Genomic DNA, 27,912 nt, shown 5'->3' on the forward strand with positions numbered 1-27,912 from the left:
TTTGTGCTACCTGATTTAATATCATTAGAACAAACAGGCTTTGTATTTGGGCGCCGGCCAATCTCTAACATTAGACTGCTGACGGTAGCCCTGGAAAGTTGCCGTATGCAAGGTATACCAGATCCCTTACTGGTAAGTTTCGACGCTGAAAAAGCGTTCGATAGGGTAGCATGGCCTTATTTATTCACGGCCCTACAGCATTTTGGATTCACTGGCCCCTTTCTAGCGGCTATCCGGATTTTGTACAAAGATCCTAAGGCGTTTATTTGCCTCAATAACTCAACTTCCTCTCTGTTTTCTTTGGGCAGAGGCACCCGGCAGGGTTGCCCCCTGTCGCCCCTCTTGTATATCCTGTCCTTGGAACCCCTCATCCATAAAATTAAACTCTCTAATGACATTCCTGGGGTGTTTACAGGGAAATTTGAACAGAAAATGATGCTTTTCGCTGATGACATGCTGATGATTATTTCAAATGCCAAATCCTCCCTACCTATCTTAGTAGACCTCATTCATACTTTTGGTTCTTTCTCTGGCTTAAAATTAAACCTTACTAAATCGGAAGCGATGGATATTAATGGTGGTCTTAAATTACAATGGGCAGACTTTCCTTTACTTTGGGCCACAGACACCATTAAATATCTTGGCATTAAAATTCACAGCAACCCTCAGAAATGGTATTCCTACAACATAACTCCTCTTATACAGACCTTTCGGGCAAAGGTAGAGAGTTGGAATGCGTTTCCTCTTTCTATTTCTGGCAGAATAGCTCTGGTTCAAATGATTTTGATCCCTAAGTTATTGTATATTTTACAAATGCTCCCTGTGTTTTTGTCTGCTACAGATGTAAAAATGCTACAGAAAATATTTAGTAAGTTTTATTGGAATGCTAAACGAGCTAGGATGCAATATTCCAAATTGATGGTTCCTAAGGTAGATGGAGGCGTGGGAGTGGCAAACGTCCGATTTTATAATCTTGCATGCCTAATCTCAACGTTACGAGAATGGCTTGGTTATGGCGGTAATTCAATGATAGTCTCCTTGGAGAGGGAATTAATGCAGCCCATGCATCTGACGTATTTGATACATGCACCTGGCCATGCAGTCCCTGCCTCTGTTAGCGGCAATCTACTACTTAAATCTTTCAGAAGCTGCTGGCGCTTTCTCAGACAACATTTGAAATTGCCCTGGCGTGTTTCATACTGTCTCCCATTGATGGGAAATCCCGATTTTCCTGCGGGGACAGATAGTTTGCCTCTATAGCACTTCCTAGATCCTGCTAGTTTGCTAACGCTGAATCATTTTATCAACTTGCAAACTAATACAGTTTATTCTTTTACTTATTGCTGCCAACACTTGCACTTCCAAGCCTCTGACTACTTATGTTACATGCAAATCCGTAGTTATATTAAGACTGTGACTCCCACGACTTCTACAGCCCTCACCAATGGACCTTTTCAAAGATTCCTTCATTTATGCTCGAAACAGCTGATTTCCATCTCAACTTTCTACAATTTCTTACATGATACTGCGAAATATGGACTGCACGCTGTTGTGGCCTCCAACTGGTCCTCTGCGTTGGGCCAGACTATTCCTGTATCGGCGATTCGGTGCAGCTGGCATATCAACAAGATAGTGGCACGCAGTGCATATATGAGAGAACTGCATTTCCGGGTCCTCCATGCTCTTATTTGGCCGAGAAAAGCTTTTCTGGTGGGGATCTCTACGTCTCATGCTTTTGTCATAAATGTCATCAATCCCATGCTTCATTATTACATTGCTTGTGGGAGTGTTCTCCTATTCAACATTTTTGGTCTTCAATACTCCACTATATTAATAACTCATCTAGCACTCCTGTGACATGGGAGGTGTCCTTCTGTATTCTGGGAATTGTTACCCCTCAGAAGCGGACGCCTGGTATATCGACTCCACTCTTACACAAAAGTCGTCTGATGGCTCTACGGGTCATCCTTCGTCATTGGATCTCTTCCACCCTGCCAACAGTGAAAGAATGGGTAGACGCCATGTTGGATCTCTATCTTCTGGAGAAGAAATCTACCCCGCTAGAAGTCTCCAAGGAAGCAACGGATACTTACAACTATCTGGAAGCCATTTTTGAAATCTTCGACAATTACAGTGAAAGACTTAATCGAGGAATGACCAGGTCGCCATTTAATTCCATGGTAGGAGGGATACACATTTCTCTGTAGTCTCTTCCCTGTATTTTTCCCTTGTGACATTTTCTGAAGATCAAGCTAGTTCCAACAATATACCAGGACTTTCCATTGACTGAGGTGCTGGGTTAGGGTGGGTTGGGGGGTGGGGAATGGGTGAAACATTTATGCCCGGACTGTACATCGGCTGTTATCTTGTTTTTCTGATGGCACACTGTTACGTTAGACCGTCTGTTGTTCTGTTCTGTTGGATTCCTGTTGCAGTGGTTATTGTTGTAATGTGGCATTGCTTTCTATGGGCTGCAAATCAATAAAAAGCATTACAAACAAAAAAAAAAATTGTCCAGATATCAATAAAATATTTCAAAACAGCAGACATCACATAATACCCAATAATTAAAATGGTAGTCAATCAAGAAAAATAAATTTTAAAAGCTGCTTTTACTTACCCTCTCCAGCCACTCTCCTACTCCTTTCCCTTCCAGGCCAATAGCACTCATCAGAAGCAGCAAGGGTTGCTGAAGCTCTGTCCTCACAGTCCTCTTCCTGGCCCACAACCAGTCTCTGTCTCACACAGACCAGTAACTTCCCTAACTAGTATCTCTTCCTCACCCACACACCAGTCTCTCTCTCTCTCTCTCTCCCACACACACCCCAGTCACCTCCCTGATCAGTCTCTGTCTCTCTCTCTCACACACACGTCACCTCCCTGACCAGTCTCTGCCTCTCGCTCTCTCTCTCACACACACACGTCACCTCCCTGACCTGTCTCTGTCTCTCTCACACACACACACACCAGTCACCTCCCTGACCAGTCTCTGCCTCTCTCACACACACAACCAGTCACCTCCCTGACCAGTCTCTGCCTCTCTCTCTCTCTCTCTCACACACACACAGCTGCCACTCATGCACCCAGGCCCCCATTCTAACACACACACACAACAAAGCTGCCACTCATGCACCCAGGCACCCATTCTAACACACACACAAGCTCACATGGAGCCTCTTCTCATTGTTTGGCCCAATAAGCCTGGCCTCCGCTTCTCAGCCGCCTCTGACCTGACCGGCGGCGAGCAACGTCTCTCTAGCCGCCTCCCGCGGGGCGCATGGTCTCTCCTCTCCGCCTGGCCTCCCGCGGCGGTGCACAGGTCTCTCCACTCGTCAGCCGGCGCACAGCAGCGCACAGCGTCTCACCATTCTTCGGCCCCGCCGGTGGAGGCACACAGATCTCTCCACTCTTCAGCCGCTGGCATCCGTGCACAGCATCTCTCCATTCTTTAGCCCCAACCCTAGGGAGAAGGGAAGCACAAGCGAGGCAGTGGAACACCGGGAGCTGCAACACACCTGCCGGTGCTTGGTGACACACCGGTTGAGAACCGCTGCACTAGATCGACATAGGCTCCCAATCTGATGAGATAGTCTGAGCCCAAATACTTCAGTGAATCTAAATCTCTAATTATGGAGAAGTTGTATTTGAAGGTCTTACTACCTAATTTCAGCTCTGTTACATGCTCCCACTTGCAGTTTAGTTTCATGTCCCAGTATCTCTATCAACGTATTGTTGTGTTTTACTGCATCCAGTTCTATCTTAGCTTTCACCTTGCGGAAGAGGGACTCACTCATGGAGTCCTCGCTACTGAGCATCAAGGGTACCTGTTTGTTTTATGTATCTGCTAGCTGGACATACACCGAAATGGCATCTCTACTCCGGTGTATGTCTGTCAGCTTCCTGGGGTATACCAGGTGTGTGTTTTTGATTACAGGTAGACTTACCTCCTGAGATTGCTCGATTCTGGTCAGTTGAAGGTGGGTTTTGGTTGAGGCAAATCTCCATTCGATCAGTATCTAGGACAATACTGATTGTGGTCTCCTTTTTCAAGAGGATAATATTGTCGTCATCTTGCCCCCTCTTTGGGCTCTCTGTACCAAAGTTCTAATAGGAAGGGATCTACTGATCTCTGGAAATGTATTCTGAGAGTAGTCTTTTTCTGCTCTATGGAGCAGGACATACGGGCTTCCTTCCCCCTTTGAGCCGCTCTTCCATACAGGAGAGGGTACCTGACTTGAGTCCACATGACCTCATTTACATATTCAAGGATGGGGGACATGAGTTCATTCCCAATATGGAATTCTTCACCAGGGGTCTTGGTGATCAGAACTGGGTGCTTCACTTTCATCTTCCATATCTGAAGGGTGAGCCGTGCCTTACCTCTACCCCTAGGTCCAGTTCGAAAGAAACTACTCTTGGAGTAGACCTACTCGAGAGCTTGTCAAACAAGCTCTGCATGATTTTCCAGCAAGTTCTGTTGGGCGGCTCAGCTGGTGGTGGAGGTGGGAAGGAGTGAGTAAAATCAGATTTGCGAGGGAGAATAGGTGCCTACACCCTTGAAAAGTGATGAGGAGGAAGTGACATCATCCTAACAAATGGCTGCCTAAATGTGAGCCTCTCCTGACAACAACCTGAATCTCCTCACATCTTTATCATCTGCGGACCAAATCCCACTCAATCAGCCCGAGACAATACTACGATCAAGGCTGATGTCGAGCAGGCAGAAAACTATCAACTTTAAGAAATTCTCCTATCAAAAATTAGCGGGGGATGCAGAGGCCTGTGGCTCAGCTCTAGCGATGGCGGAGACGGGTGCCCACGTGGGGGAAGACGCTCCAGATTCACCCGTATGTCCGATACGGGTCACTAACAGGTCGCTATCGTCCGGATAGCGACTTACCCACTAAAGTGGAAATGAAAAAATGGTTCGATGACCTGAAATCAGATATTTCCAAAAATACCAACGAGATTATGAGTTCGATCGAAGACCTTAAAGGAGAAATCGCTGAACATGGCCGCCGGCTCTTTGAGGTGGAGACGCAGTCGGAAGCGAACACTGAAGACATTAAGCAGTCAAGGGAAAATTTTCAAGCGCTAAAATCGGAAGTTGTGAGTTTACATGAAAAGGTCGAAGACCTCGAAAATTGATCCAGGAGGCAAAATTTGAGATTTCGCGGCATACCAGAGTCTCCTGAATACCAAGGTGGCTCAGATCAGCGAAATGCTCCTTGCGGAAGACACAACAGCTCAGGTAACAGAGCAGGGCTCATCTATAAAAATTGCTCGGGCTCACAGAATCCTGGGACCAAGGGACAATAATCAGCACAAAGACATTATAGCATGCTATCACAAGTTTGCGATAAAAGACAAAGTAGCAATGATTGCACGCAAACAAGCCACGTAGAATTGGCAGGGCCATGAGATCATGGTGTTTGCTGACCTCTCTGCTATTACCATTAGGAAGCGGCATGAACTGAAACCCATCACGGATTGCCTGCGAAAAGATAATGTGAGGTATCGTTGGCTGTTTCCATTCGGGATGAACTTCTCCCTGAAGGGGGAGAATCACCGCGTCAAAACGCTGGTTGAGGCGTCTCAAGTCCTAAAGGATGCAGGATACTCTGGCTTCGATGAGGAAGCAGCTTCTGTAAAATCATCTAACTGGAGGGAAGAACCACCTCTGTGCAGAGAGTAACCAGAGGAGATAAGACTGCGCCACCATCCAGATCCTCAATCTAACAATCGTGATATCACCTGAGCTGGTCATGCTTACTCACTTCACATCTAATTATCTGAAGCAGTTGGGACACTACTGATAAGTATTGAAACTGATGAATCTGCTTTATTGTACAATTGGTTATATTGCTTATGTCAACCTTTTCACATGTTAGAGTACCGAGTTTCAGGCAAAACAGTGTGGGTTTTCGTTTAAATGTTTATCCAGGTATCCTCTATGTTGGAGGAGTGTTTATAATATTGTACATGTCAAAATTTGAAATTCCTGTTGTCAGGAAGAAGGGGCCCTTGTTGGGATGACTGCCTCCTATTACATTGAGTCAGCTATGAACCTTACAAGGGTTATGGCTGCATGGGGAACGGGAGAGCTAGAGGGTGATACAGAGGTCAAGAACCTCATCATAGCATATGATTTAAGAAAGACACACACATATGATCTAATTTGGAACATTTTTCTCACATCTTCACAGCTTCTTGGAGCTCTAGGCAGATGGAACAAGGGGTTTGGGTGTTCATGGGATCTTCTGCTTTTGTCCATTACAAAAGTTCAACTTAGTAATGAATTTAGATATGACCACTCTAAATCTATTTTCCCTTAACATTAAGGGATTAAACTCTCCTGCGAAACGACACTCTCTCTTTACTGATCCTCTACACCATCACGCTTCCATTGCCTTTGTCCAAGAAAAGCACCTCAAAAGGAGGTATGAATGCTTGCTTAAACACCACTCTTATCCTTCTCAATACTGGGCCGCTAGACCACTAACACATAAATATTTGGGAGTAGGAATACTGATTCATAAAGATCTAATTTTCGAAGAAGTGGCCTACTACCCGGACGCAGAGGGCCGTTACATAATCCTTATTGCAATTGGGGGGGGGGGGAAGCAGTATACGCTTCTAAATATCTATGCACCAAACACTGCCCAGGGAAAATTCCTAATCAAACTGGCTAACCTCCTGGAACAATGTGGGCAGGGACACATGATCATGGGAGGGGATTTTAACTTGACCCTTAATCCACATTTGGATAGTTCTCAATCCATATCACAAGGCATAGGAAAAGACCGGAGACTCTTTAAAAGCTTCCTTACCGGTCAGGGTCTCCTAGTTACCTGGGGAATATGGAATTCCAGGGCTAGAAACTATACCTTTTACTCTAGAGCCCATCAGACATATTCCAGGATTGACTACTTCTTTGTGGATAAAGGTTGTGTTAACCAGGTTTCCTAATCATCTACCAGATCCATTACGTGGTCTGATCACAGCCCCATTACTATGGAATTACATATTGCGTCCTATGATAAGGGAACGCAATATTGGAAATTGAATGATAGTCTTTTGGAGGATAGTAGCTTCTGCCAGCAACTCCAAAGCGACATGCAGGAATACTTACAAACCAATGATTCCCCAGAGACTTCTCCAGTGACTTTCTGGACGTGTTTAAAGGCAGTTATAAGGGGTAAGCTAATTGCTAGAGGGTCTTACCTTAAGAAGCAACGTAATAGGGATAAACAAGAGATGATCCAAAAATTGCAAAACTTAGGACACATTCATACCCAAACAGGGGATAGCCTGATCTTGGAACAAATGGATGGGCTTCGAAAGCATCTAGGGGAATTAGAAGCAGCCCAAATAGCCCACAAATTGGAAATTACTAAGCAATTACACTACGAAGGTGGGAACAAGGCGGGCAAGCAGCTTGCAAAAAAATTAAAAGCTAAACAAACTCTCAATAATATTGCAAAACTTAAGGACGAATCTGGCCGGCTGCTGACCTCTAATACTGCCATACGGGAACATTTTTTACGTTTCTATGCTGAACTATACGCCACAGATTCTCATATTAGTCAGTCTTGGATAGATGATTATTTGAGTCGAATCATCGTACCGCAGATACAACCTAAAGATCAAAAGGCATTGGATAGAGATATAACGAGTATTGAGGTAGAGTGGGCCATCAAATCATTGAAAACGGGAAAGTCCCCTGTACTAGATGGGTGCACTGTTTTCTATTATAAAAAATTTGCTAAAACGCTAATACCTCTCTTAGTTAAAAATTTCAATGCCTTGCAAGGATCAGCTTCCTTGTCTCAGAATGCTAACCTAGCAGGAGTGACTCTGTTAGCGAAACCAGGTTGTGATCCTACAGTCTGCGGATCATACCGACCCATCTCGCTAACAAATTTAGATATGAAACTTTTAGCAAAAATATTAGCTAATAGACTTAACACATTACTACCGGAGCTGATACATCTAGATCAATCAGGATTTATACCTGGACGGATGGCCTCCGACAACATCCGCAAGATAGTTGACACGCTATGGTGGGCGAGAACCCAACATGAACCCATGGTCCTTTTAGGAATAGACGCAGAGAAAGCTTTTGACTATGTACAATGGCCTTTTTTATTTAGGACTGTCTGCTCTCAAATTTGGGGAAAGATTCATCAGGTGGATACAAAAATTATTCGATGCTCCCAAAGCGTGCCTAAAAATCAATGGGGGTTACTCTCAACCGTTTACCGTCGGTCGAACCTTCCTCGAACCGTTTACACACAGAATTCGGAACAACGACCGAATCAAAGGAATCAAGGTGGGGAATTATGGATCTAAGTTATCATTATTCGCAGATGATATCTTGTTTACCATCACGGACCCCTACCAGTCATTACAGGCAGTTACAGAGGAAATTTCAACTTTCAGTCAAGTGTCTGGTTTTAAAATTAACTGGGAGAAAGAGCTACTGAATGTTTCCATCTCACTGGATCTTGTTGCACAGTTGAAAAAAGATTTTCCATTCAAGTGGGCAAACACTAAAATAAAATATCTGGGGATTCATATTGGTCAAGAGACAGAGCTATTTCGACTTAACTATCCACCTCTAATGGCTAAAATATACAAAGATCTGGAGGAATGGGATCGCTACCACATCTCGTGGCTGGGCTGTTTAGCTGTCATTAAAATGAATATTATGCCTCAAATTCTCTATCTTTTACAAACACTGCTCATCGTAGTACCCACAAAACTCTTAGATAAATGGCAGAAACGCTTAAATAAATTTTTGTGGAAGGGTAAGAGAACTAGAATAGCTAAGGCAACACTGTATAAGCCCAAAATTCAGGGAGGCTTAGGTATGCCGCACTTACTACGATATCAAGGAGCGGCTCAATTAAAAGCAGCAGTTGATTGGCATAAAACACGTCGACAGAAGCCCTGGGTACTCTTATAGCAAGCATTGATAGGCTCCTTTCCCTTAACTGCGTTACTCTGGCAACCACAGTCCACACGACATCCAAAGGTGACTTTACCGGATTCAGTGCAGGCCACATTGCATATTTGGGAAAAGTGGAGGAGTGTGTTAGTGGGCTCTAAAACCTTTTTTCATAGCACGCATATATTTCATCACACTTCCTTTAAGCCAGCGGATCACCCGCAAGCCTTCAAACGATGGGTGCATAAGGGTATCACTCAGATGACACATCTCTGGGACCCTAGGGGTTTCCTATCATTTTCTTCTCTTAGTGACAGATATAACTTAAATAGAGGAGATATTTTTAAATATCTACAAATTAGACACTTCTTTACCCAACAACATATAGAAATAGATCTTGTTGGAGGTATATCCTCTTTTGAGCTTATGTGTAGGGGAGCAGATAAAATTAGTAAACGTATTTCAAAATTTGTTTGCTTCCTGATACCTTGAACGTGACTGCAACACATATTGCTGCATGGGAACGTGACCTGCAATGTGGTTGGTCAGTAGAGGATTGGAAACGGATTTTCCAGAGGTTGGGTAAGGGTCTAATTTCATCCCTTCACATCGAAAATGGATACAAATTATTTTTTAGGTGGTACATGACGCCTACGCAACGAAAACACATTTCCACAAGCACATCTGGATTATGCTGGAAACTATGCCAAGCACCGGGAACTTTCTTTCATTTATGGTGGACGTGCAATAAGATTCAGCCACTATGGATGGAGGTGTCAACCTGGATATCGACAGTGCTGGAAATCTGTTTTACTGCAACCTCATCAAGCCCTGTTGAATGAAGAACTATCAGACATTTCCCAGTTTCATAATTTATGTATCAAATATGTAGTTACAGCAACAAGGTGTGCTATAGCACGACGTTGGAAGGATTCACAGGTCCCGTCTTTGCAAGAAGTACAAGCCTATGTTTAAAATATGCATACCTTAGGGAAAATTACAGCTTATAAACACAAAACAACTTCTAAGTTTTCTAAAATATGGGAGGGCTATGAGAGATAAGAACATAAGAAATTGTCATGCTGGGTCAGACCAAGGGTCCATCAAGCCCAGCATCCTGTTTCCAACAGAGGCCAAACCAGGCCACAAGAACCTGGCAATTACCCAAACACTAAGAAGATCCCATGCTACTGATGCAATTAATAGCAGTGGCTATTCCCTAAGTAAAATTGATTAATAGCCATTAATGGACTTCTCCTCCAAGAACTTATCCAAACCTTTTTTGAACCCAGCTACACTAACTGCACTAACCACATCCTCTGGCAACAAATTCCAGAGCTTTATTGTGCGTTGAGTGAAAGAATTTTCTCCGATTAGTCTTAAATGGTCATCGTCACTCTCAATTTGACTTGGAGAACAGGAGGGTGGATTGGTTAATTATACTAATCTAGGAGTGGATATTGAAGCCAGTATTTCTAATGGGATGAACAGCAGGACATTGATGTATACTCTTGTTCTCCGCTATGATGAATCCGGTTGAGTGTGGATTTGTTAATGTTCCAGATATAAGTGCCATTTCTTCTTCCTTTATCTGTCTGTCTTTTGCTCACTGGTATTCACCCCAGAGGGATTGGGGGGGGGGGAGGGGAAGTGGGAAGGGGTATATTACGATCTGTTTATTATTTTGTTATTTCAATGCATATCCCTATGTTCTGTCAAGGATTGTAAGTCTATGTGTATATGTAAAGAGTGATGAGGATATAGCATCTTTACTGTGCCATATACAAAAACCAATAAAATTTACAAATTAAAAAAAACAAGCTCTGCATGATTAGGATGACGTCTGAACCCGTATCTAGGAGCCCCTCCCAATTGAACACCTTTTTGTATTCAGATGGGGACCGTGTAGCGGAGTCCCTGAGGTTTCAGTTTCCCTAAGAAATACTTATGCTTCCTGACAGAGTCCACATCCAGAAGTGTGCAGGACTCTCCTGCTGCTGGATGTCACCTTGTACTATAAAGGTATGGGCATCTTTGGGTTTGAACAGGGAAGGTTCCCAGGCACTTTATGGTAGAGACCTGGGGAAGAAAAACAGGATTGGTTAGTCATTGTATGCTAGGGGAGGACTCAGAGGTACTGGGGCCCTCTTTTGATGTGCTACAACTGGTGCCACTCTGAGATTCCTCAGACGTTTTCTCTTTTTTTTCTGGGGAACCTTTTCTGGCGGAGCAGGCACACTGTGGCTTTGGTTGACGAGTTCTGGATGATGGCTGTCAGTTTAGCCAGCTAATTCTCCATAGGAGATCTCTGGTTATATTTTTGCCGCTGCCCCCAATTGTGATTTCTTTTGGGTGGATGCAAATCTCCTCTTCCCTTTTCTGGGTTAGCTGCTGGGCCATTGGATTGCTTCTGGGGATGAGGCAGTCAGGGCCTTCAGACTTACGATAAGAAGATAGGGGATTAATTTCAAAGTGTATCTCTAGACTCTTACACATGGTGGACACTTGGTTCCTCTCCTTCTTATCTGTGTTTTGCTCCCTAGGGGTAGACTTTCCTTTATGACAAATGGCATGTAGCTTTTCGGCTTCCTCTACGAGGAAACTTAAGGGCGCCTCCCTGTGGAGATATGATGGAGTTTGCAGAGTAGGGGGAAGAGCCTCAAAAAAGAGGTTTCGGAGATCAATCTTGTCTGCTTCGGTGGCACAGGGCTCCCCATAAATGAATCTGCTTTAAGCGTTAACTAAAAGCTCTGGGGTTTTCCTCAGGGCCACATCTAAGATTGTAGGCTGCCTGCCATGCCAAAACGCTGTTAGCATAAGTTCCAAAGTGCTTTTTGAGGGTGAAATCAAATGTCTCTAAGGTAGAGCTTTCCAAACTGTGTGTCGCGACACGTTAGTGTGTTGCCTGCAGTGTGAAGGTGTCTCGCCCTTTCACATAGCAGCAGGGCCGGCGGAAGCAGGGAACTACAGCAGGAAGATCGGCGGGGCCATGGTGGAGCTTACCTCACCACGGCCCGAAGAAAAGGGTCACGTTCACTCCTTCCTGCCTGCGCAGCCTCGGAAGAAAAACATTGCCGGAGCCGCGTGGGCAGGAAGAAGGAGGAGCATCTGCCGTGTACAGAAGAAGAGCAGCGTTAATGGGCCGCCGCAGTGGCCCGAGAAAAGGAGGAAACCCTGTAGTAGGGCTGCTGTGAGAATGAGAACATGATTGTGTGTTTGAGGGAAGAAGACAGATGGAGAGAAAAGAAATAGAAAAAAAAGACCCTGTAAAAGAAATTGGCAAAAAAACAAGAAAGGGAAGGTGGAAAAAAAAGCCTGTGACCAACTGATTAGAAAACTAAGATTAGACAGAAAAGGTAAAAAAATTACTTTTTAGTGATTGGCATAGGTTATCTTTGGGAATGTGCAAGAGTAGCACTTTCTCTGTGCTGATCTTGCAATGTACGAGATCGGCATGGAGGAAGTGGAAGCCCACGGGGTCTGCACAGAGGAAGCAGCAGAACGGGCTTCAGTGCCATTAGCAGCAATCAGCACCTCCCCAATAGCCACGCGGCAGTAGTGACAGCAGTAGCAGAGGAATGAAAGAGACTCTGAGGTTGCTGGCAAAAGAAAGGGGGGGGGGGGGGGTCTGCCTTCAGTATGTGCAAGTGTATGAATGGGAGTCTGCCTGGGGGTATATCTGTGTATGAGAACAAATGGGTGTCTTCCTGGGATCTGTCTGTGTGAGAGAATAGGTGCCTGCCTGTATATGTGTGTGAGAATGAATGTTTGCATGCCTGGGGGGTGGGGAGGGAACGGTGTGAGAATGAATGGGAGCTGCCTGGGGGTCTGTGTGGGTGCAACATTATGTAATTCACAAATTTATGTATATATTTAAGGAAACAAACATAAATTGTCGAAATACGTTTTGTTCGTTCAACCTTTAACCTCTGGTTAGCTAGTAGACTGAATTACTGTGTCGTGAAATTGTTTGTCTAAAAAGTGTCACCAACATGAAAAGTTTGGAAAGCTCTGCTTTAGTGTATCCGGGAAACGTTTCTTATTTTTCCACTGAGACAGTGCTGTATTAAAGTTCATTTGGGCAAAAGTTCTTTCTCTTGCTGTGACAGTGCTTGGGGCCTGTCAGTATTTGGCCTGTACATTTCTTGGCTATTATGATTCATATTTGGTGATTCACTGGTAAACATGAGATCTCCCTACAGTAAAATCCTCACATTAGGTATTAATAGTGTTTTAAAGCATTCAGTTTTATAATATTTAAAAACGAATTATAGTAATTTAAAACTGGTTGGTGTAACTTTGACTGTCCTGTTAAACCCTGGCAGCTTGTTTTTTTTGTTAAAGGTTCCATGTTTCTCTATCTTCTAGGAGACCAGCTAACACGGATTCTGTTAAGGCAGCAACCCTTTCTACTTCAGCAGGTGTATGTGACCTGAAAAACCAAACTGGGTCACGAAGAAAGATGGGAAGCAGTTCAACTCCTCCAAGCCACAGCCCCAGCATTAACCCTTCTGTAGGTAACTGAGTCAGTAGGACAGAGAGTCCTCTTAGGATGCACATTCTGGTGTTGAACAAAAGCTGTGCTAGAAGCATGTTCAGCTGTGTTAGGTTTGGTTATTTAGAGAGAAAGCATACAAACACTTTGGCTTGCTCTTCATGGGAGGGTCTGATGGAGTACAAATAACAATGGCCCTGACCTCCCAAAGCCTATGTGTGGCTATAAATTCCTTATGGTGCTACACCAGCCCAGACTAATGGGTTATTCCAACCCCTGCCAGCAGATGGAGGCAGAGAACAGTTTTCTCAGTGACTATATTGCTTCTTACAAGTCATGCAGCCCAGAAGAAAACAGTATTCTATGCCTTCAGCAGTTGGTAGGACATACTGATGGAACAGCAAGACTTTCTCTCTCTAGACTGGTGTACCCTTCTGGTTTTAAGGCAAAGGCTTCCTTTCCTAGTAGCTAGAGACCCGGGCACCTGTTTTTGTTTAAAAAGAGGTTTTTCTGAGTCTGCCTCCCTCCCTGGCTCTTATTTTGGAAAATCAGGTTCGGATGAAGACTCTCTACCCTCCAACCCACCTCCAGATCCTTTGGACCACACCTCCCCCCAGAGGATCTTGTCTATTCTAAATTCTTTGGAAAGTTGGATCTAGCACTGGGCGTCTATATCTGCAAACACAAAACCCCATTCTGAGCTCCTTTGCCTTCTTCAGATACTGGGTACTCCAGCTGAATCAGTAGCCCTTCCAGTTCACAACATCCTCAGCACTTTACAATGAGAATGTAGGAAACTCCCATTTCAGGCACTCCTATGACTAGAAAGCTGGACCTCAGATACAGAGTCTAGCAATCACCAGGCTTTGGTTTCTATCCTCCTTTCTACATGGTGCAGTATATTCATGACTGCATTCAGAAACTGGAGCCTTGCCTACCTGTTACTAAGCAAGGAAACTACTATCCCTACCCCATCTTGGACATGAAAGAGAGCATCCACCACTTACTCCAATCCATCTACAAATCCTTTGATTCTATTTCACATACTTCCTCAGCCTCCATTGGAGCTAGACCAATGACAAGGCTTCAAGCCAGCAGCATCTGCAAGTATGTCCATGAGAAACTGGCAGATCTCCACTGCTTGGAGGACAGTCTTTTCAGCAAAAAGCTCCAGGAGATGGTCATACAGATAAAGGGTTAGAATTCTCAACAGTTCCTGAAAAGCCCTTCATGGAAAAATATCACTTCTACCCATATACAGCCAACCATACTTGCATAATTGGCCTTACTGGTCTTTTCAACAATATTGTCATGCATATGGGGAGTGGAAATCCGAATGAACTGTATTCGATGGGGGGAGAAAGGCTGATGTGCACGGAGCAGGAGAGAGACCTTGGGGTGATGGTGTCTAATGATCTGAAGTCGGCGAAACAATGTGACAAGGCGATAGCTAAAGCCAGAAGAATGCTGGGCTGCATAGAGAGAGGAATATCGAGTAAGAAAAGGGAAGTGATTATCCCCTTGTACAGGTCCTTGGTGAGACCTCACCTGGAGTATTGTGTTCAGTTCTGGAGACCGTATCTCCGAAGAGACAGAGACAAGATGGAGGCGGTCCAGAGAAGGGCGACCAAAAAGGTGGAAGGTCTTCATCAAATGACTTGTGAGGAGAGATTGAAGAATCTAAATATGTACACCCTGGAGGAAAGGAGGAGCAGAGGTGATATGATACAGACTTTCAGATACTTGAAAGGTTTTAATGATCCAAAGACAACGACAAACCTTTTCCTTGGAAAAAAATCAGCAGAACCAGGGGTCACGATTTGAAGCTCCAGGGAGGAAGATTCAGAACCAATGTCAGGAAGTATTTTTTCACGGAGAGGGTGGTAGATGCCTGGAATGCCCTTCCGGAGGAAGTAGTGAAGACCAGAACTGTGAAGGACTTCAAAGGGGCGTGGGATAAACACTGTGGATCCATAAAGTCAAGAGGACGTCAATGAAGAGTGGGTGGCTCGCCAGAATGACGGCTACTGCCTGGAGATAATACCCTTATTCAATAAACATACACATGGTTACTGTGACTCCAACATCGCTCTAAGTTTCAACAGCAAGAGGAAATGTGGAAAAAAGGATTTGCACTCACAAAGCGGGGAGTAGCTGGCTTGTTACGGCGGTTACTACCCCAAACCAAATAAGCCTGATACTTCACTTTCAATGCATATCCAGCATAGCTCTCTGCTTCAACGGCAGGGGAGAAGAAAAACCAATACTTCACGCATATCCAGCATAGCTCTCTGCTTCAACGGCAGGGGAGGAGAAAAACCGATACTTCACGCATATCCAACATAGCTCTCTGCTTCAACGGCAGGGGAGGAGAAAAACTGATACTTCACGCATATCCAGCATAGCTCTCTGCTTCAAAGGCAGGGGAGAAGAAAAACTAATACTTCACGCATATCCAGCATAGCTCTCTGCTTCAACGGCAGGGGAGAAGAAAAACTGATACTTCACGCATATCCAGCATAGCTCTCTGCTTCAACGGCAGGGGAGAAGTAAAACTGATACTTCACGCATATCCAGCATAGCTCCCTGCTTCAATGGCAGGGGAGAAGTAAAACTGATACTTCACGCATATCCAGCATAGCTCCCTGCTTCAACGGCAGGGGAGAAGAAAAATAACCAATGAGGGCTGAATAACAGTCTGGGTAAAACAAATAAGCTTGCTTATTGCGGCGGTTACTACCCCTACTACCCCTAACTAATCAAGCTTGATATTTCACTCGGATGCAGCTTCATCACTGCTCTCTACATTAATGGCGGGGGTGGAAAGGAAATAGAACCAAAGAGCTAAGAGAAACAGATAAGTATGAGAAAAAAATGTGTGAAGCTTGCTGGGCAGACTGGATGGGCCGTTTGGTCTTCTTCTGCCGTCATTTCTATGTTTCTATTGTCTGCCTTCCCTTCTAGCCAAATGTTAACGGCCATTTCTGCCTAGGCCTTGACAAAGAAAGCACCATCAGCCAAAATTTACACAACAGGCTCAGCCTGAACTTGGGCCTAGTTTTTGATCCATCTGAGCAATCCTTTTCCAGTTCTCCTAGTAGGGAGAAAAATCCAACATTTCGTGGAGATGCATCAGATTACTAATCCACGTTTCACATTGGTGCTTCCTGCACTTCCAGGTGGATTCTTCCCATTACCAGTACAAAGTACTCCCGTTTTGGCCTGTTGTCAGCCCCAAAGGTTATTACAAAATGCCTTGCAATAGTGGCGGCTCATCTCAATCACTAAACAGTACAAGACTTCCCATGCCTGCGTAATTGACTCATCACAGCAAAATCATGACAGGAAGTGCTCCGCTCCCTCTGTACAGTGCTGTCTCTTGCACCACTTAGGTTTTCTGGTCAACTTCATGAAGTCGAGTCTGAAGCCCACTCAAAGACTAAAGTTCATTGGGGCTTGGATAGACTCGCTGCAGGAAAGAGCATTCCTGCCTGATGTACCTGACTGGCCGAACATCATGACATCGCTCATCCGCAGACTACTGTCCTTGTCAGCCAGAAGGCTTCTCATGATCCTTGATCATATGGCAGCAGCCCTCCACGTGGTCCCACTGACCTGTCTTCATATACACTATCTCTAGTGGGGTCAACGCACCCAGTGGGATCACCTAACTCAGCTACTTTCATCTACAGTGTAAATAACAGCACCAATGAAATGGGAGTTGCCGTGATGGCTGCGCCCCCGAATTCTCCTGAAAGGAGCACCTCTTCACTTGCTCCCCTATTGGATAATACTGGTAACTGATGCCTCCACCAAAGGGAGGGGGGCGCACACTGGGGACCATTTGAACACAGAGCATCTGATCTTTTCAGGACAGTTGTCAAATCAAACTGCTGGAGTTAGGCACAATCATACATGCTTTATAGGTGTTCGTATCTCTCCTTCAGGGAAAGAGCATCCTGATTCAAAAAGAAATAAAGGCAGAAAAGGACCAAATGGTCCACCCAGTCTGCCCAGCAAGCTTATGGTAGTATCTTACCATGCTGTGCAGCTTACCCCCATTCTTATCAGTTTCCCAAACCGTAAAAGTCAGGGCTCTCTCTTACCGTCTGAATCCAATTCCCTGTTATCCCCTGCCGTTGAAGCAGAGAGCAAATGTTGAAGTTGTATGAAAAGTATCAGGCTTATTGGTTAGAGGTAGTAACTGCCGCACCAACAAGTTACCTCCATGCTTATTTGTTTCCTCAGGCCATAAATGTTAGGACCCTCGTTGGTTGCTGTCTGAATCCCATTCCCCTTTTCCCCTGTCCTTAAAGCAGAAAGCAATGATGGAGTTGCATTAACAATATATGTAGGCTTATTGGTTAAGGGTAGTAACCGCTGCACCAGCGTTCGTACCTCTCCTTCAGGGAAAGAGCATCCTGATTCAAAAAGAAATAAAGGCTGGTGCAGCATGTATGATTGTGCCTAACTCCAGCAGTTTGAGTGCCAAGGTGGTGGCCTGGATTGCAAACTGGTTGATGGACAGAAGACAATGTGTGATGGTAAATGGAACTCTCTCTGAAGAGAGAGCGGTTTTAAGCAGGGTACCACAGGGATTGGTGTTGGGACCGGTCCTGTTCAATATCTTTGTGAGCAACATTGCGGACGGGATAGAAGGTAAGGTTTGTCTTTTTGCGGATGACACTAAGATCTGCAACAGAGTGGACACGCCGGAAGGAGTGGAGAGAATGAGACTGTATTTAAGGAAGCTGGAAGAGTGGTCGAAGATATGGCAGCTGAGATTCAATGCCAAGAAGTGCAGAGTCATGCACATGGGGAGTGGAAATCCAAATGAACTGTATTCGATGGGGGAAAAAGGCTGATGTGCACGGAGCACATCATGTGCCTTCCCACAAATGAGCAAAAGATGAATTACTGTGTAATAAGTATTCATACAGTTCATATCTTATTTTTATAGGTGAACTTTTAAAAAAAAATGTAATGTAAATTAAGATGCTTAAATCAAGTTTTCATGGTTTTATTACAGATTTCATATGAAGGATCGGTGTTTTCAGCTATTACAGCTAAGACCAGCTCTTCCTCCAATCCCAAGAAAGAGTTTGTCCCAGATCCTGGCCAGGTTTTGAAGTCTGTTTTTGTGGAAAACATTGGTTGGGCGTCTCAGGTGAGGCAAGAATCTCAACACTACTGCAAGCTAGAACATGATTTCTTTGTCAAGAAAAAATAGAAGAGGGATGAAGTTGGAACAGTGCTTAATTTAGGATCATTGTGGATGCTTCAGGGAACAGCCTACATTGTACTCTGTGTACTATTTAATATTTAAGCAATAAGGCACACCAAAATGTGTGCAGTAGTGGTATGTTGGTGCTCTTTGGGTCTGTTGTGAGGCCTAAGAAAGAATACATTTAACAAACTGAGCAATGCCTGTATCACGTTGTACCCTACATCTTGGAAGGCTTTATTGCAGTTATACAATTGATTTTTGAAAGTTATTTTTCAGTGTTGAATCTTTGGAATTATTGCTAAGGAGTTTTGGTCTTTGGTAGCCAAAGACAGTGCACTAATAATTCATCCTTTAGTAATGCTGACCTCTTGGTTAACACATCACCGCTGAATCATTTTTTCAGAAATTCTGTAAGTTGGTCTGCATATCCTCTGGAAGCAGCCGTGTTGGGAGCCCTGGATCATGCAGTGCATGAACTGGATCTAGTCATTGGGAGGCAATTGATGCCTCTTGCTAACATGACTCCCGTCAGATGTAGAAAGAAAGTTGGAGGGGGCTATTGAAAACATTGCTGTCGGGGTGTGTCCCAGTTTTCTAATTTAAATTTTTTTCTTTATTTCAATTTCCCATTAACATAATTTCTCCCAGGACAAGCAGGATGGTAATCCTTACATATGGGTGACATCAGATGGAGCCCTGTCATGGAACACTTTCGTCAAAGTTTCTAGAACTTTGACTGGCACACTGAGCATGCCCAGCATAGCACTAACCCTGCAGCCAGCAGGGGTCCCCCCTTCAGTCTCTTTATTTCCATGCAGCAGTTGCCTCGTGGTTTAGGAGCTCTGTGAGAAATTTCTCACAACTTTCCTCACGGAACTATTTGAAATTTATCTTCTCAAAAAAACCCTCAGCGGGGTCCCCCATTGCGCTCCGTTCCCTCCGACGCTCGGTAAGTGTGTTTTCCGGTACTTGCAGTTGGTTCCCGGCAGCTTACCGCTTCGGTGCCAGACTGTCACCGACTGCACGCCCACCAAATTTTAACATGGCGACCAGGTTTAGAAAATGTCATGAGTGTCCGAGGACCATGTCCATAACGGATCCGCATGAAGTATGTGTTTTGTGTTAGGCCCCTCGCATGTCGTTCGATGCCCTAGTTGTGCACAAATGACCCCCAAAGGCCATCGCCCTCGCCTGAACAAAATGGAGCAGTTGTTTGCTTCAAAATAGACTGCTGCATCTATTCCAGTTCAAGTGCCACAGACCATGGGAGGGAGGGTCCATCGACCTCTGAAACGATTTGCCACGAGCACCATGGACAGGGTGACCGTCCGTCACAGACTCCATCGAGGACATTGGCGTCATTGTCCTCAGTGCCTGGGAAAGACCAGACCGAGCACCGAGGGAAACATCAACACCGGCACAGACAGCCGTCCCTGACCGGTGCCAGCACTGATACTGCAGCAGCATAGACTTCCATCGAGCTGCCTGCAAAGAGGGCCCGGGGAGAGGAGCCCCCATACTCCTCTGCACCCGGGACCCCTAGGCGTTGTCCACCGGTGCCGGGCACCGAGCCTCCACGGGCCCCCATGGAGGCTCCGGTGATGCCTGCCTCCTACCCCGATCGCCATGCCACCCATGCCTGCTTCCTGGGAGAAATTGGACCCCATGGTCCAAGAAGCAGTGCTTAAAGCCTTACGAGGCTTCCAATCGCTGCTGGCGCCGGCCCCCATACCGGCCCCGGAACCAGCTCCCTCGATGGTGGCACCGCTCCTCAAGCGCCTCGATATGCTCATCGTTGTCTTATCGACTCCTCTGCCACCGGACACCCTGGCATCGAGCCATCCATTGATGCCTCCACAGGTCCCAATTCCAGTACCGGGTTCATCGGAGGAGGAAAGATTGTTTCCCAGCCACGTCCCTCCATGGGAACAGTCGATGCTGGAGCCCATGCCAGGGCCATCGGGGCTACCAGTACAGAAGTGCACCTCATCTGCCCCGATGCCCTCAATGCTGGCGCCAATTCCATCAGTGCCAAGGCCGCATCCATCAATGCCTTCCTGCCCTCTCGGCTTTGGCATGCTTCCTCCATCGGGAGCTTCACTGGGAGAAGGCGAAAGTCCCTATAATCCATGGGGCGATGCATCCTCAGATGATTCATCACGGACATCCGAAGACCTACTCTCAGCCTTCACCACCGGAGGAAAAGTGAAGATCTCCTCCAGATGACCTCTCCTTTGCCAGTTTTGTCAAAGAGATGTTTGAGACTATACCTTTTACACTGGTCACGGAGGAAGATGCTCGCCATAAACTGTTGGAGGTCTTACAATTTGTAGATGCTCCAAAAGAAATAATGGCAATATTGGTAAATGAAATTCTTTTGGACCTCATCCACCACCTGTGGGAACATCCAGGTACGGTACCCCCAGTCAATAAAAAGACACATGCTACCTACCTGGTTCAACAAGCCCCAAGTTTTCAAGAGTCAGCTGCCCCACCACTCTGTAGTTATGGAATCAGCTCATAAAAAGGCTAAACAATCGTGTCCACATTCTTCTGCCCTTCCTGGTAAAGAACAAAGCATTAGATGCATTGGGATGAAGGATTTTCCAAGGATCCATGTTGATATTGCGAATTGCAGCATATCAACTATACACAACCCAATATAATATACACAACCCAACTCACAAAATCCCCCACCCACGTCATACCAGATGACCAAGCACAATCCAAAGCAAATGAACTAGCACTTTTCTTCCAGAAAAAAACTGCAGACACTCTAGCTCGCCTTCCCACCAACACAACCTCCCCCATCCCTACCCACGACTCCATTCCTCACCCTGGAGCTAACCTAGATTCTTTTGAACCAACTACCCCACTTGAGATCGAATCCTTACTTAAGCTGAAACCTTCCAACCACCCATCAGATCACATTCCAACTAAACTTCTGCTTCTCATCCCGACGACTATCTCCAGACCTTTGACCAATATCATAAACTGCTCACTCTCCCAAGGAATATACCCCGACAGACTAAAAACAGCCTCCCTCAAACCCCTACTAAAGAAACCTAACCTGGACACGAGAGATCCCGCCAATTTCCGCCCCATATCTAACCTTCCTTTTCTGGCCAAAATCACGGAGAAACTGGTAAATACGCAACTCTCAGATTATCTGGAAGAACACAATATCCTCTATCCTCTATGGTTTTCGTAAATCATTAAGTACAGAATCCCTCCTTATCTCACTCTCGGACCACATCATCATGGGCCTTGACAAAGGACTGTCATTCATCCTGATCCTTCTAGATATCTCCGCAGCCTTTGACACCGTGAACCACACCATCCTACTAAATCGGCTTTCAGAAATCTGATTATCAGGATCCGCACACAAATGGTTCTCCTCCTTCCTCAGCAACAGGAGTTTTAAGGTAAACATTAATAATAAAGAATCTTCAGACGTCAAATCAACTTTAGGCGTACCGCAAGGATCCTCCCTGTCCCCCACCCTCTTCAATATCTATCTCCTCCCCCTCTGCCAGCTGCTTACAAAACTAAAATTAATTCACTACCTCTATGCAGACGACGTACAGATTCTGATCCCCATAACAGAATCACTCTCTAAAACGCTCTCATACTGAGAAAGCTGCTTTCAAGCTATTAACTGCCTACTCTCCGGTCTTAACCAAGTCCTCAATGCATCTAAGACAGAACTACTTCTCATTTCCCCCGACCACTCAGCCCTAACCCATCCAACATCATCCAACACCCAGATTTCACAAGTAAGGGTCATCCTCGATAACCACCTGAATCTAAAGAAATCCATCAACAACACCGCCAAGGATTGTTTCTATAGACTCCAAGTTATGAAAAGGCTCAATCCTCTCCTCCATTTCCAGGACTTTAGGACCGTCCTCCAAACCACGCTCTTTTCCAAAACAGATTACTGCAACGCTCTCCTTCTCGGACTCCCTTTCTCCTCCATCAAACCATTACAGATGCTCCAGAATTCGGCCGCCAGAATCCTAACCAACACCAACAGAGGTTCGCACATCACTCCCATACTACAGAACCTTCACTGGCTGCCAATAAAATATAGAATAATGCACAAGGCCCTCACCACAATTCATAAAACCATATACAATCAGCAACAACTAGACCTCCAGATTCCTCTCAAATTATATTCATCCTCAAGACCTATAAGAGAAGCGTAAAAAGGTACCCTGCAAGTTCCCCCCAACAAAAGCCACGCGACTATCATACACCAAAGAACGAGCATTCTCTACGGCAGGTCCAACTATCTGGAACAATATGCCCACTGACCTCAGACTAGAACCTTGCCTTCGAACTTTCCGCAAAAAAAACTTAAGACCTGGCTCTTCCTCCAGGCCTTCTCCTAACTTTCTAAGCCATTAATTGTCAACCGGACAGGACTCTGCTTTACCGGCTAACGCCCCGCTATGTTTAGACATTATAATTAAGCTGCCGTTTCTTTTGTTTCATTGCCTTTTCTAGTTCTCTTCAGTTACACTGTCCTATACCTCTGACTAGCCTAGCCTCCAAGTTAACTACCCTTGTTATATGTAACTTCCGCTTCTAGTGAATTGTTCTTGTTTAAGTTATACCCTTTGTTACATGTAAACCGATCTGATATGAAAAAATTTTTCATGAAGGTCGGTATAGAAAAGTGTTAAATAAATAATAGAGTCTTGCTGCTCTGGGGTGGGAGGGAGGGTGGGATTGTATGCAATGTTCTGGTTTTATTAGTCTGTACTCAGGCATTCTTTGTTCTTGCTGGCTGGCAGAACCACAGCAGGCAGAATGTGCTGGTCTTTTTTTTTCTCTGTATTTCGCTTATAGCCTTTGCACAGCTATACATGTTACGGTTTTCCTATGAGTGCATTGTGTACGTTATGCAAAATGCTATGTCCAGTTATCTGTGTATATGAACCTCTGCATTATTATTCAATAAACAAAACAAAAAAAAAATAAAAAAAAATAAATAATAGAAATCTCTGGAAACAAGTCCAAGAGATTGCGGAGACACTACCACAGCAACAACAAGAAGCCGTGTCCTCCCATCCTACAAAAAGGAATGGAAGCAGGTAAACATGAAGTCAGAGCTGCCTACGATTCTTTTGAAACAGCATCCAGAGTATCCGCAGTGGGCATCAGTGCTAGACGCTGGGCCTGGATTAAGGCCTCAGACCTTCGCTCGGAAGTGCAGGACAAACTGGCAGATCCACCCTGTTCGAGGATAAGATCCAGGACACAGTGGCCCAGTTAAAGGACCATCATGAGACCCTGCGCCAGTTGTCAACTGTCTCCCCAGATATTCCTTCTGTAGCCTGCAGGGCCACGCATAGAGAACCCAAGAAACAATTCTACAGGCCACGCAGACATTACCCTCCTGCATCCCGTGCACGATTGGCTCGGGCACCTCAGAGGGGACATGCACACCAAACTAGAACATCTAGACCACAGCCAGCTCCACAAGCTGGTCCCGCATCTGGATTTTGACTCCCAGAGAAGAGCAGCCATATTCCAGTGGGGGGCTGCCTTTCCCAATTTGCAACAAATTGGCATCCAAACACCACGGACCAGTGAGAACTGTCCATCGGAACCCATGCTTACTTCTAAATGTTTCAAAAATACCCCTGGACTTCCGACTCAATCCATCCTGGAGTTGGGACAACCACACAAGAAAACTCGAGTCAGAGCTCTCAACCCTTCTGTCAGTTAGAGCTGTGGAACCGGTTCCACTGAATCTGCAGGGAAAAGGATTCTACTCCAGATATTTCCGTATTCCAAAAAAGACTGGCAGCCTCCGGCCTATTCTGGACCTCCGTGCCTTGATGGGCGCACATTGATGGGCGCATAGAGATAAGACGCGATGGAGCGTATGAGAGCCCATGCGTCCACAGAGCCGGAACCTCCAGAATCAGGCATAAGAGCTCTAGGCCTCTGCTCAGCATGCCACCTCAGAGCCACACAGAGCGAGGAAGCAGACTCCCTATGTGCCCAATGTGAGGAGGCCCTGGGAGTTCCAGGCCAGGGCCGGTCCCAGCCCAGATTAATTGCCAGTTCCTCAGGGAACACCCCGGACCTAGCAGGCCGAGGTGAGCAGCCGGGGAACCCTAGAGACCTGGTGCCCCCTAAGGCTAGAACCTGCTTCGCTCTCCTGGGTGGAATTATTCAAGGGGATTCACACCTTTGTCAAAATGCAGTCTGATCCCCGAACGGACCCATACGTACCGGATGACCCTGCCCCTGGACCCTCTAGACCTAGGCACGGCCACCCGGAAGTCCCACTTATGGGGATTCAGATTGCTCTGAGGAAGAAGGCGAGCTTCCCGAGCAGGGAGAACTTCCCTCGGGGATAGCCGTATCGAACCATGAGACGCTTCTTTCTTAAGGAGGATCTCCCAGACCTGGTCTCTTAATGCCTGTCGGAGCTGGCTATCCCGGGCCAAGGCATCCCAGGGGAACCTAGAATGAACCCCCTGCTAGCGGGCCTTCGTCAAACTGCTCACCATTTTCCCCTCCTTCAAGCAGCACAGCAGCTAATCGATCTGGAGTGGAATGCGCCGGAGGCCTCATTCAAAGGGGGTCGGGCCTTGTCTAGCATGTACCCCCTGGACCCGGCAACCAAGGAGCTGCTGGCGTGCCCCAAGGTAGACGCCATAGTTTGCGCAATTGTGAAGCGCACCACCATTCCAGTGGAGGGAAGGGCGGCCCTGAAGACTCACATGACCGGCGCCTGGACGCCATTCTGAAACAAGCCTTCGAGGTGGCAGCCATGTCCCTACGAACGCGACCTGCTGCACCGTGGTGATGCGTTCCTGTTTATCACAAGCCAGGAACAACACCCCGGGAGAAGAAATGGAATCAGCTCTCTCGTTCCTCACTGACGCTGCCTCCGACTTAGTTCATACGGCAGCCAAGGGAGTGTCATCCTCAGTGGCAGCCAGGAGACAGCTCTGGCTACGAAATTGGGCTGCCGACTCCTCCTCCAAGACGTGCCTTACAAGAATGCCCTTTAAGGGATCCCTCCTGTTCAGCAGCGACCTTGAGAAACTGGCTAACACATGGGGCGCCTCTCCATTGCCCTGTCTACCAGAAGACAAGTCAAGGAGGAACCAGCGCCCTTTTTCTAGGCCATCCAGAGGTAGAAGCTCTCAACGCTTCAACCCCTACAGGACTAGCTACCAAGCACCTTGTTCTCAGACCAGGAACCAGTCCTTTCGGACCAGGCACAACAAGAGGGGAACCGGTTCGGGTCCCGGCCGCACCCCACAATGAGAATCAGCCGACCCATCTGGGGGAAGAAGCCATAGGGGGCAGGCTAACCCTATTCTACCGCAGATGGGTCGAGATTACTTCGGACCAGTGGGTCCTCGCCATCATCTGAGAAGGGTATTACCTGGACTTCCTTCATCCTCCTCCAGACAAGTTTGTGGAATCTCCTTGTCCACCCCTCAAGTGGGCGGCACTGGAAGCTACCTTGTGGAGGCTCCTGTCCCTAAAAGCCATAATCCCAGTGCCTGCATGGGAGATAAATTCTGGGCATTACTCCATTTATTTCATCGTACCCAAGAAGGGGGGCACCTTCAGACACGTCCTGGACCTCAAGTCAGTCAACCGGCACTTGAGTCCCAGGATTTCGCATGGACTCTGTGGTCAGTCCGAAGTGCAATACAGCCAGGGGAGTATCTCACATCCCTGGATCTGTCAGAGGCCTTCTTGCATATCCCAATCCATCAGGATCACCAGCGCTACTTATGCTTCAAAGTCCTGAAACAGCACTTTCAGTTCCGGGCTTTACCCTTCGGGTTAGCCACCGCACCGCGGACCTTTACCAAGGTAATAGTAGTGGTGGCGGCGTCACTCAGGAAGGAAGGAATTCTCGTCCATCCCTACCTAGGCTGATCAGGGCAAAATCACCGGAGGAGAGCCACCGGGCAACCAACAGAGTTATATCTCTTCTGGAAAGCCTAGGATGGGTAGTCAACACAAACAAGAGTCCCTACAGCCTTCACAGTTGCTGGAATACCTAGGAGTCCGATTCGACACCCAGGGAGACAGTCAGCCTGACCTCCAAGAGGAGATCAAAACTCCGGAATCGTTTACAGACTCTGCTGAGCACCACCCAGCCCACAGCTTGGGATTACCTACAGGTCCTCGGCCTAATGGCGTCCACTCTGGAAGTGGTACCATGGGCACGGGCTCATATGAGACCGTTGCAACGCGCCCTCCTATCTCTGTGGAGCCCACGATTACAGAAGTACACCGTGCATCTACCTCTACCGGCCAGAGTACAGAATCAGTTACGGTGGTGGCTGCAGCCCGGCCACACAAGCTGGGGGTCAAAAATGTCCTCCCCAACATGGACCCTGCTCACTACAGATGCCAGCCTGAGCGGCTGGGAAGCACACTGCGAAGAGCTAACCGCCCAAGGGCAGTGGAACAGAGAAGAGTCTGGGTGGAACATCAACCGACTAGAGGCACGGGCAGTCAGGTTAGCCTGCCTGCGATTTGCCACAGACTTTGAAACAGAGCAGTCAGAGAGATGTCGGACAATGCTACCACGGTGGCATACATCAACCGACAGGGCGGAACCAGAAGCCGACAGGTATCCTTAGAAATAGCCCCCCTGATGGCTTGGGCGGAAGCAAATCTCTAGGACATCTCCGCCGTCCACATCGCCGGGACTTCCTCAGCAGAAGGAAAAGCCTAAACCCGGGGGAATGGCAGCTGTCATCCACGGCCTTCCAGATGATTGTGGATCAGTGGGGGACTCCGGGCATGGACCTACTAGCGGACAGGTCCAACGCTCAAGTACCCAGATACGTCAGTCACAGGCGAGATCCTCTATCCCAAGGGATCGACGCCCTGGTGCAGCCATGGCCTCAGGGGATCCTGCTATATGCCTTTCCCCCATGGCCCCTGCTGGGCGCCATTATACACAAGATTCAGCAGCACAGAGGCCTAGTTCTTCTGGTGGCCCCGGACTGGCCAAGAAGACCCTGGTACGCAGACATGAGAAGACTACTGGCAGGGGATCCTCTACCCCTGCCCCCTCACAGGGACCTGCTGCAACAAGGTCCCATCCTCCACGAGGATCCAGCTCAATTCTCTCTTACAGTCTGGCCATTGAGAGGGCTCGACTGAAGAAAAGGGGATACTCGGGGTCGGTAATAGATACACTCCTCCGAGCACGCAAGTTCTCCACATCACTAACTTATG

The 27,912-nt window shown here is 46.5% G+C and overlaps 1 protein-coding gene across 2 annotated transcripts in view; it reads left to right on the forward strand.

Moving 5' to 3' along the window:
- PLK4 (polo like kinase 4) overlaps positions 1 to 27,912 on the forward strand; it is a 122,351-nt gene that overhangs the window by 81,140 nt on the left and 13,299 nt on the right. For both annotated transcript variants that reach the window (XM_029590266.1, XM_029590349.1), the window contains exons 13-14: positions 13,319 to 13,463; positions 18,475 to 18,612. In XM_029590266.1, the coding sequence (XP_029446126.1) occupies positions 13,319 to 13,463; positions 18,475 to 18,612 (283 nt within the window). The remainder of the gene's footprint in view (positions 1 to 13,318; positions 13,464 to 18,474; positions 18,613 to 27,912) is intronic.

Source organism: Rhinatrema bivittatum, chromosome 1 (genome assembly GCF_901001135.1).
Source record: "Rhinatrema bivittatum chromosome 1, aRhiBiv1.1, whole genome shotgun sequence".
Classification (NCBI taxonomy): domain Eukaryota; kingdom Metazoa; phylum Chordata; class Amphibia; order Gymnophiona; family Rhinatrematidae; genus Rhinatrema; species Rhinatrema bivittatum.